Genomic DNA, 17,066 nt, shown 5'->3' with positions numbered 1-17,066 from the left:
GAGTCAGGGGTGCTGTATGGGGTAGGAAAGTTAAGACAATTCTAAGGGCCTGTGACTGATAGGGGCCCTAAAAAAAATGATTAGAACATTAGGTTAAAAAATTCAGCGTTCAATTATTAACCGATCATCATTAATATAAGTTTTTATTTGCAATGTACAAATAAAACCAACGGTTTATTTTTATTTTCTTGTTTTTGGTAAAAAGTTAACCTGTTGTTTTCGAGAAGACCCTCTTAGGGGGAAGGGATGTGGCCCCTATGCAGAGTCTCCCTCTCATGACTTTAGTAGGCCGTGGGTAGACAAAGGCCTTGTTCTTCCACCAGCTCAGAGGATCCTCCAAATAGGATCGCACCTCCATTATGGCATCTGCTGAGGGATTCCTTCATGCTGCATCCCCAGTTGCTCTCTCGTCAAACAGCATCCAAACAGAAGACATTTGTGGCACTACTGCTGGTTCTTCTGCTCCATCTGATCCCTCTTCTTCCTGTTTCCCTGGTGCCTGAGCCAGCTGACTGCTGGGGCTGTCCCTCCCTGCTGCTGAGGTTATTCTTTGAAGAGCCTCATCAATCAAGTGCAGCGGTTTCTGATAGCACGTGATTATATTCCATTCTGTGGAACTTTCTGTCCATTGATGAACAGAGTTGATGGACACCCTCTGTCACATGTCCTGTGGTTACATTTGCTTCTCTCTGGCGGCTGGCTTTGATTCGCTGCAGACCCTTACACAGTATCATTTTTGAGGCTGTCACATAGCTGAAAAGAGAGAACAGTAACTTATTAGTTCAGGTTCATGTTTTGTCTAATGATACTGCATTCTCATCTACTGCTCATATACATATATAATACTGGACTAAATAATGATGTAGTAATAACTGCTTACGGTACCTCTCTCCACTGATCTCCACAGTGACCTGCTCAAAGGGTTCCAGGACTTTGCACACCTCCTCCAACACCTGCCATTCCTCTTGGGTCAGAGCATCAACAGGTGTATTGACAATGGCATCCTTTGACTAAAGAAACCGCTTCAACATATAAAATGTTGAATTTCACCTTGTAGTGCAGTCTTGTTTAGGCCTCAGCTCAGGCATCCCCATCTGGCGTTGTGTAGACGTTCGTTTTTCAGCACCTGCTGTGCTCCTGTTGAAGTATTCCCCAAATGCTTTCACTTTGTCCACAGTGGGCTTCATCACCTTCAGAGCATCTCTTACAAACAGGTTGATTGTGTGGGCAAGACCTGGATGATGGAAATTCTGAAAATGTTCATGGCTTTGGTTATGTTAGCTGCATTGTTGCTAACACAACAGACCACATTTCCATCTACTTGCCATTCTCTGGCCACTCTCAACAGTTCCTCTGCCAAGTTCTCTGAGGTGTGTCTGTCGCTGAACTCAAAGCAGTCCAGAAGACAGCTAGACATCAAAAAATCTTCAATGAAGTGACATGTAACTGACATGTAAGAAGTGGTTACCTCTGATACCCGACCATTTCGAATCCCTCCGTACCTTCTCCACTATGCAATCTGGTTTCCGAGCTGGTCATGGGTGCACCTCAGCTATAAACGATATCACAACCGCCATTGATAAAATACAGTACTGTGCAGCCGTCTTCATCGACCTGGCCAAGGCTTTCGACCCTGTCAATCACTGCATTCTTATCGGCAGACTCAATGGCCTTGGCTTCTCAAATGACTGCCTCGCCTGGTTCACCAAATACTTCTCAGACAGAGTTCAGTGTGTCAAATCGGAGGGCCTGTTGTCTGGACCTCTGGCATTCTCTATGGCGGAGCCACAGGGTTAAATTCTCGGGCGACTCTTTTCTCTATATATATCAATGATGTCTCTCTTGCTGCTGGTGATTCTCTGATCCACCTCTACACAGATGACACCATTCTGTATACCTCTGGCCCTTCTTTGGACACTGTGCTAACAAACCTCCAAATGAGCTTCAACACCATACAACTCTCCTTCCGCTGCCTCCAACTGCTTTTAAGTGCTAGTAAAACTAAGTGCATGCTCTTCAACCGATTGCTGCCCACACCCTCCCGCCCGACTAGCATCACTACTCTGGACGGTTCTGACCTAGAATATGTGGATAACTAGAAATACCTAGGTGTCTGGTTAGACTGTAAACTCTCCTTCCAGACTCACAATAAGCATCTCCAATCCAAATTTAAATCTAGAATCGGCTTCCTTTTTCGCAACAAAGCCTTCTTTACTCATGCCGCCAAACATACTCTCGTAAAACTGACTGTCCTACCGATCCTTGACTTTGCCGATGTCATTTACAAAATAGCCCCCATCACTCTACTCAGAAAACTGGATGTAGTCTATCACAGTGCCATCTGTTTTATCACCAAAGCCCCATATACTACTCACCACTGTGACCTCTACACTCTCGTTGGCTGGCGCTCAATACATATCCATCACCAAACCCACTGGCTACAGGTCATCTATAAGTCTTTGCTAGGTAAAGCCCCGCCTTATCTCAGCTCACTGGTCACCATAGCAACGCTCACCCGTAGCACAAACTCCAGCAGATATATTACACTGGTCATCCAAAAAGCCATTACTTCCTTTGGCCACCTTTCCTTCCAGTTCTCTGCGGCCAATGACTGGAACGAATTGCAAAAATCTCTGAAGCTGGAGTCTTATATCTCCCTCTCTAACTTTAAGCATCAGCTGTCAGAGCAGTTTACCAATCACTGTACCTGTACACAGCCAATCTGTAAATAGCACACCCGACTACCTCATCCCCATATTATTACTTACCCTCTTGCTCTTTTGCACCCCAGTATCTCTACTTGCACATCATCATCTGCACATATATCACTCCAGTATTAAAGCTAAATTGCAATTATTTTAGCCTCTATGGCCTATTTATTGCCTACCTTCCTACTCTTCTACATTTGCACACACTGAACATAACTGATCTTTCTATTTTTCTTTTCTTTTGTGTTATTGACTGTATGGTTGTTTATGTGTAACTCTGTTGTTGTTTTTGTCGCACTGCTATGCTTTATCTTGGCCAGGTCGCGGTTGTAAATGAGAACTTGTTCTCAACTGGCCTACCTGGTAAAATAAAGTTGAAATAAAAAAAATAAAAAAATAAAAAATGTCCAGCAGTCAGTGGTAAGGCAAACTGCAGTCGCTTTTTGTACTCTTTCCCGCACTGAAGCCTGTGTACTCTCGTACAGTTGTGGAATAAGGGATTTTGAAAGGGGTTTTCTGCTTGGAATTGTGTACATTGGATTTAGACTATTGCTATAATTTCTAAAACCTCTGTCCTCCACAATCGAAAATGGCTGGAAATCGGTGGCAATCATTTTAGCCAATGCAATATCAATTTTGGCCTTGTTTTGCAACAGACATAGATCTTGGCATAAACTGGTCCATAGAAGACTGCGTTGCTGTGGGTCGCGGAGTAGGCCTACTTGACGGGTATATCTGCACGTGTGGGTGCACAGTTAGCGTATGCCGGTATAAGTTGGGCATTTATATGAGATTTTGTTTTGACAAATTCTGGTGCTCTAACATTGTCTACATTATTAAAATAAATCCAAATGCTACTGTGCTTCCGAATAATTTTCCAGCTGTTGTTTTCACAGCTGTCCTTCCTCTCTTTCCTCGGCTGCTAAGTGTGTGACTGTGAGTGAGTCGGCTCGGCCCTCCCTCACGCATCTTTGGTTCATTGGTTGACACTGCGTGTCTGATTGACAGGAACAACAGGTGAGGCTGTTAGTCTGAGCAGACAGTAAGAAAGTCTGTGTGTGCTCGAGCATTTAACCCTATATTATTTTATTTCATTTTTCATTCTTTGAATTAGTTAATTCTATTCATTTAAAATTGTAATTATTCATATCCTATTTAAAAATATATATTTTTATAAATAGATTCGGCTCTTCTGATATGTGTCTCCCAAAGATCACCTACAAGAGCTGGCTCTTGGACCAAATGACCCTTCACTAATAGCATTGAATTGAGAGTGCGGAGTGCCGGTGGAGCATCATGCCTCAGCTTCCTAAAGAAAAATATGGCTTCCAAAAATGAAAAGAGAGAAAAGAAAGGGCGACAGAATGTCACCCAATTTTTCACAAAGGAAGGTCGGTGTCGCCCATGAGTGGTGGAAATTGACCTGTTAGCTTAGTCCATATTGAAATAAGCAAATTTTGCTCTCCTAACATTTTCTGTGAAGATATGAAGTAGCTAATTCTGAGTGTTTTCATTTCGCTCCACATTTGGCCAACATTTAATCAATGTGGGCAAAGTTTTAGCAAGCTATTCATACTAAATCAGTTGCCCCTGCCTGGTGCCAGGCCCAACAGATGCAGCTTCAGGCTCAGCAGCCCCGTCTCCTCATCCCCATCCCCCTGAACCAGCCCCATCCCCCTGAACCAGCCCCGTCTCCCCATACCCCTGAACCAGCCCCGTCTCCCCATACCCCTGAACCAGCCCCGTCTCCCAACTGAAGAAGGAGGTGAGCAGCATTGTATTGAATGACATGTAATTTAGCCTAATTGCAGGTACTGCAATGCATTGAGGACAGGAATGTGATTCCTCAGTCAGGATAAATCTCACTTGACACAGAGGCAGCCAATATCAGAGCCTTAAAAGGAAGAGATGCAGGCTCTTAGAGATGGATGGAAGTCCGTCCTGTCTGAGGCAACACTGATTGCTACGCATATTTAGCAAGGAACACAGCCCCCACAGGTAACGGAAGAGATTCAATGATGAGACCTCTCAACAGACAGCTCAGGACAGTGCAGCAATGGTGTTTCGGAACACAGTGTTTTTTTAAAAGAATTTTCTGCTGTTCTGAAAGTTGGGCAGATTAGTGAGGATTAAGACCCTTCTGTTTGCCAGCCACTGATCATGAAATATTCCAGAGATCTTACACCTGAGATTCAAAATGAAGTAAGACACCTGAACACTGTATATGCTCCCACTTTCCCCCCTAACTTGTCCCCTCTTGGTCTCCTGAATGCAATTTGTAAGATGCAGCTGCAAAGTATTTTTGGAGAAGTGTGCATTTGCTAACGTATATTTTGCACACTGCCTGTGACCGTTGCTGGTGGCGAGAGCTTTCAGTAAGCTAAAACGGATAAACTATTTGAGGTCCAATATGTCCCAGGACAGGCTTTGCAGTCTCGCCATGCTGTCCATTGAAATTCAGTTAGCTAGAAATCTGAACTTCAAAGACTTGATCAGTGACTTTGCTAGCAAGAAGGCTCAGCACTGGGCTCTTGGTGAGTAAGGCTGAGCAAGGGCCAGTGATAACTGTTAAATGACATGGCTGTGGATATTGGATCACAACACACATGATGCCCACAGGCTGAGAACAGACTGAGAACAGACTGAGAACAAGATATATCGCAAAGTAATTGCGTGATTGTGCACAACACATTTTATGGCAATCAAGACCCCAAGTGGAAGAAACCTATTGATTTGGTGACCTCTTGACCTTTCCTCTAGCGCCACCATCAGGCCTTTTCATTTTGTTGTCCATTTTCCATTTCCACTTTTACAGCTGCTTATTTTCTAGTTATGTATACATAGCTCAAAAATCTGCTGCTGATTTTATTATTTTGTTTATATAATTCTATAGATGACCATGTTAATTTATTTTAATTGAAGAGGTTAATGTATATTTAAGTTAGATGTATTTTAATTTATTCATTAATGTTAAGAGAATTTTCCATTAAAATTATATTTAGACTGTAAAAGATGGCATTTAGCACATTTCTTATAGAGGGTATCAGTCTTGCATCAAATAGTGAATTCCACTGTATGCAGAATGTTGCATGCATATCTGCACAGAGTTATATTTTCACAGCTCACTGTCAGTAAATATCGTACAGTAAATATTGGACAACAAGAGAGTTGTAAGCCTGCAAAGGTAGAGTTATTTAAAGCTTTGAATGGGTCGATTGGGTTCTGGAGGTGTGTGGTTACAGCAATTGCGCAGGGTTGGTGTGGCCTGTGGTGGTGCGGCCCAATGTGATATCTTTTCACGGGGCCCAAAATCCCTGGCGGCGCCTCTGTGCTGAGTGAGTGAGTGGTGGGCTGGGGAGGGCCTACGGGGTGTGTGTGTGTGTGTGTGTGTGTGTGAGCACTGCAGCAAAAAGCTTAGTCCACTACTGGCTGAGTCATGTGAGTGAGAGGAGACAGGGCAGAATGCTCGCACGTTGTGACAACTGTTTACCAGTTGTAGGTGGGCTATTTAGATTATCAATATATAGACACCTTTTTTTAAAAACGTTTTTCCCATAAAACATATTAACACGCTAGAACTGATGTGTTTCAGGGATGCTCAGTTCTTGGGTCTCAGGGGCTGACTGAGTGGAAATTTGAAATGTAAGTTATGGAACTCCCTTGTGTGCTTCTGTTATGAGGAAAAGTCCTCAGTGAAATTTAGATGTGGATAATGATGCATTTGCATCTGTTGCCCATCAAGTAGCCTATTAATGTATATGCCATTGTAGGGTACCATTTGATACAATATATATGTTGAAATCCCGATTTCACTGGAGTCATCGCCAATTAATTTGTGCCACTTGTGTAGCCTACCGGTAAACAGACTGGTAAATTTAATAAATAGCCTATAACAGCTTATTGTTGTTGTAGCCTTATGTTATTATGCCATTATTAATGGTCATGTTTAGTTAATTAAATTGGAAGTTCCTTGGCGTCCACATCACCAACAAACTGACATTGTCCAAGCACACCAAGACAGTTGTGAAGAGGGCACGACAAAACCTATTCCCCTTCAAGAGACTGTAAAGATTTGGCATGGGTCCTCAGATCCTCAAAATGTTTTACAGCTGCACCATCGAGAGCATCCTGATAGGTTTCATCACTGCCTGGTATGGCAACTGCTCGGCCTCCGACTGCAAGGCACTACAGAGGGTAGTTAGTGCGTACGGCCCAGTACATCACTGGGGCCAAGCTTTCTGCCATCCAGGACCTCTATAAAAGGCGGTGTCAAAGGAAGGCCCTAAGAATTGTCAAAGACACCAGCCACCCTAGTCATAGACTGTTCTATCTGCTACCGCATGACAAGTGGTACCGGAGCACCAAGTGTAGGTCCAAGAGGCTTCTAAACAGCTTCTACTCCCAAGCCATAAGACTCCTGAGCAGCTAATCAAATGTCCCCTCCTTAATGATGCTGCTACTCTCTGTTATTATCTATGCATAGTCACTTTAATAACTCTACCTACATGTACATATTACCTTGACACCGGTGCCCTGCACATTGACTCTGTACCGGTACCCCCTGTATATTGCCCCGCTATTGTTATTTACTGCTGCTCTTATCTCTTACTACTTTGTTTTTTTTTTAGGTATTTTCTTAAAAATGCATTGTTGGTTAAGGGCTTGTAAGTAAGCATTTCACTGTAAGTATTCGGGGAATGTGACAAATACAATTTGATTTGATAAATAATTGCCAGAAAATAGTTTTTTTTTGCTCAGAAATTTTGAGAACATCTGTCCAACTTTCATCACTCACACTCTCCTGTCGGATTGATCTGTAGTTATGCAGATGCACGAAAGAGATTTATGTACAAATATAAAATGGGTGGTTTGATCCCTGAATGCTGATTGGCTGACAGCTGGTATGACAAAGCATTTATTTTTACTGCCATAATTACTTTGGTAACCAGTTTATAATAGCAATGAGGCAGTTCGGGGGGTTGTGATATATGGCCAATATACCGCGTTGCTATACCGCGTATACTCCACGTTACGTCGTGCATAAGAACAGCCCTTAGCCATGGTATATTGGCCATATACCACACCTCCTCAGGCCTTATTGCTTAATTATAAACTGGGTTCAAGCCCTGAATGCTGATTTGGCTGAAAGTTTCAGACTCTTACCAGGGGTATGACAAAAATACGTGTTTTTGCTGTTTTAATTACATTGGTAACCAGTTTATAATAGCAATAAGACACCCCTGGATTTTTTGGTATATGGCCAATATACAACGGCTAACGGTTGTATCCAGGCACTCCACTTTGGGTCATGCTTAAGAACAGCCCTCTGCGGTAGTATATTAGCCATATACCACACCCCCTGGTGACTTATTGCTTAACCATAGCAGTCAAATGAGTTAATTCGCCCGTAAACTTGTCAGATCAATTTCCATCAATGGATGTCGATTTATCTTTTGTCTTGAGACATATTCAAATTCCTTTATGTCATAACTTACAAGAATAGTTATTTTGATGAAAACTGAATTTTGCTTCTAACGTCGTAACAAGTTACAAGGATATTCCTTCTTAATTTTAGGGCTCGGACCCTTTTTTCCACTTCCTGCTTGAATGACATGCCCAAAGTAAACTGCCTGTAACTCAGGCCATGAAGTCAGGATTTGCAAATAATTGGTACCATTGGAAAGAAAACACTGAAGTTTGTAGAAATGTTAAAATAATGATGGAGAATATAACACAATAGATATGTTAGGAGAAAATCCAAAGAAAAACCAACCAGATTTTTTGTTGTTGTTGAGAGAGACCATTCTATTAGAAATGCAAGAGAAAGGTCATATTGAGAATTAGCTCCCTGGATGCAATTCCTATGGCTTCCACGGGCTGTCAGCAGTCTATGTTCAAGGTTTCAGGCTTGTAACTTCAAAAATGAAAAAGAAATATCAGTTTTAGTAGGTCACAGTCTTGGAAATCCGTGTTTGTGCGCGGCATGAAGACATTACGCACCTGTTAAAATCGGTTTCCTATTGAACATACTTCTTTCCGAAACAAATATTATAGTTTGATTACATTTTAGGGTATCTGAGGAGTAAATAGAAATGTATTTTGACTTGTTGAAACAAAGTTTAGGGGTAGATTTTCAGATTCCTTTCTCTGCAAGCTGAACGAGTGGATTACTCAAATCGATGGCGCCAACTAAACAGACTTTTTGGGCTATAAAGATGGATTTTATCTAACAAAACAAGACTACATGTTATAGCTGGGACCCTTTGGATGACAAATCAGAGGAAGATTTTCAAAAAGTAAGTGAATATTTAATTGTTATATGTGAATGTATGAAACCTGTGCTGGTAGAAAAATATTTTGACGTTGGGCGCCGTCCTCAAACAAACGTTTGGCATGTTTTCGCTGTAATGGCTACTGTAAATCGGACAGTGCAGTTAGATTAACAAGAATTTAAGCTTTCGGCCGATATAAGATACTTACAGTGGGGCAAAAAAGTATTTAGTCAGCCACCAATTGTGCAAGTTCTCCCACTTAAAAAGATGAGAGAGGCCTGTAATTTTCGTCATAGGTACACTTCAACTATGACAGACAAAATTAGATTTTTTTTCTCCAGAAAATCACATTGTAGGATTTTTTTTTAATGAATTTATTTGCAAATTATGGTGGAAAATAAGTATTTGTCAATAACAAAAGTTTCTCAATACTTTGTTATATACAATTTGTTGGCAATGACAGAGGTCAAACGTTTTCTGTAAGTCTTTACAATGTTTTCACACACTGTTGCTGGTATTTTGGCCCATTCCTCCATGCAGATGTCCTCTAGAGCAGTGATGTTTGGGGGCTGTGGCTGGGCAACACGGACTTTCAACTCCCTCCAAAGATTTTCTATGGGGTTGAGATCTGGAGACTGGCTAGGCCACTCCAGGACCTTGAAATGCTTCTTACGAAGCCACTCCTTCATTGCCCGGGCGGTGTGTATGGGATCATTGTCGTTTCATCTTCAATGCCCTTGCTGATGGAAGGAGGTTTTCACTCAATCTCACGATACATGGCCCCATTCATTCTTTCCTTTACACGGATCAGTCGTCCTGGTCCCTTTGCAGAAAAACAGCCCCAAAGCATGATGTTTTCACCCCCATGCTTCACAGTAGGTATGGTGTTCTTTGGATGCAACTCAGCATTCTTTGTCCTCCAAACACGACGAGTGGAGTTTTTACCAAAAAGTTATATTTTGGTTTCATCTGACCATATGACATTCTCCCAATCTTCTTCTGGATCATCCAAATGCTCTCTAGCAAACTTCAGACGGGCCTGGACATGTACTGGCTTAAGCAGGGGGTCACGTCTGGCACTGCAGGATTTGAGTCCCTGGCGGCGTAGTGTGTTACTGATGGTAGGCTTTGTTACTTTGGGCCCAGCTCTCTGCAGGTCATTCACTAGGTCCACCCGTGTGGTTCTGGGATTTTTGCTCACCGTTCTTGCGATAATTTTGACCCCACGAGGTGAGATCTTGCGTGGAGCCACAGATCAAGGGAGATTATCAGTGGTCTTGTATGTCTTCCATTTCCTAATAATTGCTCCCACAGTTGATTTCTTCAAACCAAGCTGCTTACCTATTGCAGATTCAGTCTTCCCAGCCTGGTGCAGGTCTACAATTTTGTTTCTGGTGTCCTTTGACAGCTCTTTGGTCTTGGCCATTGTGGAGTTTGGAGTGTGACTGTTTGAGGTTGTGGACAGGTGCCATTAATACAGGTAACGAGTGGAGGACAGAGGAGCCTCTTAAAGAAGAAGTTACAGGTCTGTGGGAGCCAGAAATCTAGCTTGTTTGTAGGTGACCGAATACTTATTTTCCACCATAATTTGCAAATAAATTCATTAAAAATCCTACAATGTGATTTTTCTGGATTTTTTTTTCTCAGGCCTCTCATCTTTTTAAGTGGGAGAACTTGCACAATTGGTGGCTGACTAAATACTTTTTTGCCCCACTGTATATGTACCTAAATGTTTAAAATCCATAATATTTATGATTATTTATTTGAATTCCCCGTCCTCAAGTTTCACCGGAAGTTGTCCCGATAGTGGGACACCGATCCTTAAGAAGTTTTAACCCCATGGGGCACTCTGTTCCCAATGTTGACAACAGCAGATGAGCTTCCCTGAGACGGTTTCTGACAGTTTGTGCAGAAATTATTCAGTTTTGCAAACCCATCAGCTGGCAGGGTGGCATGTCTCAGACGATCACGCAGGTGAAGAAAACAGATGTTGAGGTCCTGGGCTGGCGTGGTTTTACGTGATCTACGGTTATGAGGTCGGTTGGACGTACTGCCAAATTCTCTAAAACAACGTAGGAGGCGGCTTATGGTAACATTGTAACATTAACATTGCTCTGGTGGACATTCCTGCAGTCAGCATTCTAATTGCACGCTCCCTCAACTTGAGACATCTGTGGTATTGTGGTGTGTGACAACTCAATTTTAGAGTGGCCTTTTATGCCCCCAGCACAAGGTGCACCTGCGTAATGCTCATACTGTTTAATCAGCTTCTTGATATGCCACATCTGTCAGGTAGATGGATTATGTTGGCAGAAGAGAAATGCTCACTAACAGGGATGTAAACAAATTTGTGCACAGAATTTGAGAGAATTCTATGCGTATTGAACATTTCTGGGATCTTTTATTTCAGCTCATGAAACAAGGGACCAACACCTTACATTGTACCTTTTTATATTTTTGTTCAGTATAGAAGTACAAAGAACGTTTTAAAACATTGCGTTGTTTAGAAGGAGTGCAAGGGCGATTTGAGTTATTGTACACGCGCACTTCAGAGTGTTTCCCAAACAGAAATATGCGAATACATGCTAGAACACTCAAATAGGCTCTTGCTAGCTCATGCTTGGCTTTTAATCTTCTCCCACTGGAAACGACAAGCTGTGGTCTATCTTGGTTTAGTTATAAAAATCTTTGTTCCCAGTGTCACTTGCTCACAGTACACCCACTGTAAGATGCCTCCTCCGCCCAGGGTTGTCAGGACTAACTAAAATTTCAAAGACAATGACCACTCAAAACGAGCCCAAAATGCCTGTAAACTAGCCCACTTTTTCTCTGTAGCAAGAATTGCCACCCTTTTTCCATAATGTTATCGAGTCAAATATGGTATGGGCATGCATGAGCTATGGACAACAAACGCAATTTCCAGCAACTTGGCACAGCCTTTGAAGAGCAGTGGGACAACATTCCACAGGCCACAATCAACAGCCTGATCAATTAATTAAATATATTATATGCAAAGGAGATTTTGCGCTGCATGAGGCAAATGGTGGTCACACCAGATACTGACTAGTTTTCTGATCCACACCACTACATTTAAAAAAAGAAGAAGAAGGAAGGTATCTGTGACCAACAGATGCACATCAGTATTCCCAGTCATGTGAAATCCATTGATTAGGGCCTAATGAATTTTCCTTATACGAACAGTAACATCTTTGAAATTGTTGCATGTTGAATTTATATTTTTGTTCCGTGTAGATTTATGGAGTGTCCTTGTTCATTAGTTACATCAATGTGTAATTACGCTCCATTGATAGGAAAAGTCTGGGGAAATAATATACCATATTCATTGACTCTGAACACTGCCCTTAATATTCCTTTGGGACACCGCCGCATTGGGATGTCATTTAGTTCAAACATGTTCTTTAACTATACTGATTACAGGCATAGTCATAGAATTACTAGAACGGACATACCCAACAGAACACGGCCATTCGACAGTACAGCCGTGCCCGTTCTAGTGTTTATATTTCTGCATATTTATATACCCCTCCAGTTGTTGTCCTGAGGCGTGTCCGTCTCTGTGGTAATTATCACAGCAGAGTACTGAGTGGTGTCTCTGTCTCTCTCTCTGGTCTGCAGGTGTGTGCTCTCTGTTTGGCAACAGCACACTGCTCTACGTCTCCTACAAGAAGAAGCGCCTGCTCAAACCAGCTGAGATTTTCATTATCAACCTGGCCATCAGCGACATGGGTCTGACCCTGTCCCTCTACCCCATGGCCATCACCTCCAGCATCTACCACAAGTACTGTACACCCATGTTTACACCACAGAGCCAAGCCTAGCAAATATCTACCACAGGAACTGTACAAACCATCAAATAATAGTGAAATAAGGGAGTACCCAGGTCTGGCACTGTATAGTATTTTACAGTGTCAAGCCAAGCTGTACTGTGCTGTCTGACCTGGTTACTCATCCACTGGATCCTCCTGGAAAGGATCATGTGAAAAGGACATTTCCAGGCCAGCACAGTGCAGTTCCCAAGCCACAGTAGCAGCCCATTGGAGAGGAAATGCTTCACCTCACATGTGACTGGCTCCTATACTTCACAGACACACTGTAAAGGAATCCTGTAGTTTTGTTACGGTAACTTACTGGCAGCCAATTGCCTGTACATTACTGTAAATAAAGGTACATTACGTTCATGTAAAAACCAAAAGGATTTTACTTTTTTTGTTTTACAGTGCAGGAAACTGTAGTGTTTTGACTAAAGGTTTTGATGTCTAACGCTGGCCTTATGCCACAACACTGTGTAAATGCAGATTAGTAAAGGTGTTGGGTTTGGATTAAAAACTATCCTCTCCAACAGGTCCTGCTTTACTGTACATTGAATGATTAGTGTGTTCTCACTCTCTCTCTCTTTCGGTATTTCTCCCCCCCTTCTCTATTTATCCCTCTAATTCCCTCTCTCCCTCTACGGCCTTTCTGACCGCTCTCGCTTGTTCCCTCTCTTTCTGTTCCTCCCCCTCTCCCTCAGGTGGCTGTTTGGGAAAACGGTGTGTTTGATCTACGCGTTCTGCAGCGTGTTGTTTGGGATCTGCAGTCTGACCACTCTCACCCTGTTGAGCATGGTGTGTTTTGTGAAAGTATGTTATCCTTTCTACGGTAAGTCATCAAAGAGCCTGGCCCTAGTCCTGTCCATGGAATTGACAGAGGATTAGTAAAAGTCGACACTAAGTAGTTGACTGTTGATTTATTGATGGGGCGAAAATCTAAAGTTCAAAGGAACTAGATAATCAAAAGAAGTAGATAATTCCTCAGTGACCGAACAAACATCAGCCACTGCTTTGATGGCTGACAAGTCCACTTGCAACTGACTAACCAACACTCAATTAGTATGGCTTGTGATGTTGACAAAAATTGTGCCATCCAGCTGAGGCACGCTCTAACAAATGAGTTATTAATGTATTCTCTCATTGCTGTTCTTTCTAAATATGGTCTAGTACATAATGGATCAGTTATCCATGTGTTTAGTATGTGCGCCATAACATACCCAGGTCTGGAAATTGAGAAAATCACTCTGGGAGCATTTAAAACAGTTCTGAAAAATGTGTACCTGTCAAAATATTCCCCTATGACATTTTCAGTTTTAGAAATCCTCAACTGCGCTTATCAGAATCTCTAATGATGACCATGCTATCCTATTAAGCTGACTATCTCCTCCATCCATCCATCCATCCTCTCTCCAATCCATCCTTCTCCCATCCATTAATCTCCCCATCCATCTCATCTCCCCATCCATCCATCCTTCTCCCCACCATTGATCGATCCATCTGTCTCCCCATCCATCCATCTCCCCATCCATCCATCCTTCGGTCCATCCATCCATCTCCTTATCCATCTCTCCACCCATCCATTCAGGTAACCGATTCAACCCGGGGCATGGCCGTCTGCTGATAGTCTGTGCATGGGTCTGGGCCCTGGTGTTCGCCTTCTCCCCTCTGGCCCACTGGGGAGAGTATGGTCCAGAGCCATATGGCACAGCCTGCTGCATCGACTGGCGCCTGTCCAACCTGCACCCCGTGGCCCGCTCCTACACAACGGCGCTCTTTATCTTGTGCTACATCGTGCCCTGCTGCATCATCACTGTATCCTACACGGGCATCCTGATGACGGTTCGAGCCTCTCGTAAGGCCATGGAACATCACGAGGCCCGGCCGGCCAAGATGAGCAACATCCAGGCTGTTATTGTGAAGGTGAGCACTAAACAGAGTCTAACAGGGGTACTGTACCGTAAAGCATGTTCTGACAACAGTTGATTTTAAAAAGGGATAAATATACAGTAGTAGTCAAAAGTTTGGACACACCTACTCATTCAAGGGTTTTTCTTTATATTTACTATATTGTAGAATAACAGTGAATACATCAAAACAATGAAATAACATATGGAATCATGTAGTAACCACTCTGCGGTCCGACTCATCCCAAACCATCTCAATTGAGTGACTTTCCGACTGTTCCTCAAATACAGTGTATGATATACCATTTTGTAGTTCTGAGTCTCTACTTTTATCCAATGTCACAAACACATTTCACATTTTGCTACATAAGACCGAATCCAGGTGGTGAGTGAAAAATGTACTTTTAACAAGGCACATCTGTATTACAGGTGACTACCTCATAAGGCCGGTTGAGAGAATGCCTAAAGTGCAAAGCTGTCATCAAGGCAAAAAGGGTGGTTCCTATGAAGAATCTCAAATATAAAATATATTTTGATTTCTTTAACACTTTTTTTGGTTACTACATGATTCCATATGTGTTATTTCATATTTTGATGTCTTCACTATTATTCAACAATGTACTGTAGAAATGAGTAATTTCTGTGTACTGTAGAAATGAGTAAAAAGCCAGAACACACGTAAAACGGCGTTTTGAAAATTCGTCATTGGCTTTGATACTCTGATTGGTTAGAGATGATCCAATCGCTGATGACTTTGTTTTGTACAACACCCGTCATTTTGACCGTCATCACCCCAAATGGCTTCAACAATGGCAGTCTCAAGACTGAAGTGTATAGCGAACATAGATCAGCGGGAAGAATTCAGTTTGAGTCGTCAGGCAAGATCAGTGCAGGATATAGATTAGGATTAGTAAATACCTGTCTCAATTTCTTTGCTTTATGTAGTCCTCCCCCTCCCCTTTTGCTCTCACTTTCCTCCTTTCTTGTTCCCTCTCTTTCACTCTCTCTCCTTTATTTCTGTACCTGTATATTCACCCCCATAGGGGCATTATTAAAGTACTCATCCTCTCCCAGTCATGTACAGTACAGTATGTGCGTGAACGCAACGCAACACACACACATCTCTCCCTGCTACCAGCCCCGCTCCAGGGGTGATGGTCCCCCCCCTCATCCACTCACACCGGAGATTGATGCAAATCGTATTATCAGGAAAACCACTCTGGTTGGGGACTCTTCTCTGAGGCGTGATTCCAACGTCATCCTCCATATTGAAAAGGGAGGGCCTAGGAGTCAGAATTAAACAAATTTAGAGATCCATACGACAACGCTTCACCAATACCTTCTTACGCTCTTCATCCAATCAGTGGCAGTCAGATAGGCCCTAATATATCCCTCGCTCTAACCGTGTTGTTAAAAGAATCTCAATTCCTATTTCAATCATTCAATCCTCGGGAGTCAGTCAGTTGTGAATGGAGTGCCTAGTGCACTAAAACGCCATCTGCCAATAGATCTTGTTAAACTGTTAAATAACATTTGCTCTCTCTCTCTCTCTCACTCTTTCCTTCCCCCCTTTCCTGTCCTATTGTTTATCTTTCTCCTCCAGCTGAGTGTTGCTGTCTGTATCGGTTTCTTCACAGCGTGGAGCCCTTATGCTGTGGTGTCTATGTGGGCAGCATTTGGTCACATGGAGAACATCCCACCATTGGCGTTCGCCATACTCGCAATGTTTTCCAAGTCCTCCACCATATACAACCCCATTATCTACCTGCTGCTCAGGCCCAACTTCCGCAGGGTGATGTACCGGGCCCTGCTGAGCTTTCGCAGGGCCTGTCTGAAGGGCTGCCTGTGCTCCTGCTCCCAAGGCGCTATGGGGAAGTGCCGCTCCGGCTCTGTGGTCCAGGTTAGCCTCCGGTCGCTCCGCAGACCACTAGGACACGACCAGTCCTGTATCATCAAATCATCTGCCAACCAAGCCCTCGCTGGGTACAGAGGTTGTAGCAGCACCTGCGAGAAGTGCAGCGATGCCTTCGAGTGCTTCAGACACTACCCCAGAGATTGCCATGGTGGCACCAACCCCCCCAGCTCCTCAGTCAACACTAACGCACCTCAGGATCAGCTCTCAACAGAGCCCCAGCTGCAGCTGCAGCCACTGACACAGAAACCAACACGGAAGCAGAGGCAGAAGCATAAAAAACAGGAGGCCCGTCACAAGAAGTCCCTGCGAGCCACCATGAGCAGCAAAAGGACCTCGGAGATCGACAACCTTCAGATCAACTTGGAGATGGTGCCGGGACACGCAAAATTTGCCTGGCCCTAGAATGTGATATATGCGTCCTCTGGTTTTATACTTTT

At 43.1% G+C, this 17,066-nt stretch overlaps 1 protein-coding gene across 1 annotated transcript; it reads left to right on the top strand.

Annotated features, from left to right (window-relative positions):
• The first annotated feature begins 5,118 nt into the window (after window positions 1-5,118).
• Window positions 5,119-17,066, top strand: LOC112227367 (opsin-5-like). The gene is made up of 5 exons (XM_042308357.1): window positions 5,119-5,242; window positions 12,617-12,779; window positions 13,512-13,620; window positions 14,335-14,730; window positions 16,318-17,066. The coding sequence occupies exons 1-5, from the start codon at window positions 5,119-5,121 to the stop codon at window positions 17,029-17,031; spliced, it is 1,506 nt and encodes a 501-aa protein (XP_042164291.1). The 3' UTR covers window positions 17,032-17,066.

Source organism: Oncorhynchus tshawytscha, linkage group LG28 (assembly GCF_018296145.1).
Source record: "Oncorhynchus tshawytscha isolate Ot180627B linkage group LG28, Otsh_v2.0, whole genome shotgun sequence".
Taxonomy (NCBI): Eukaryota; Metazoa; Chordata; class Actinopteri; order Salmoniformes; family Salmonidae; genus Oncorhynchus; species Oncorhynchus tshawytscha.
Note: the sequence above shows the minus strand (reverse complement) of the source record. Positions and strands in the feature narration are given on the sequence as shown.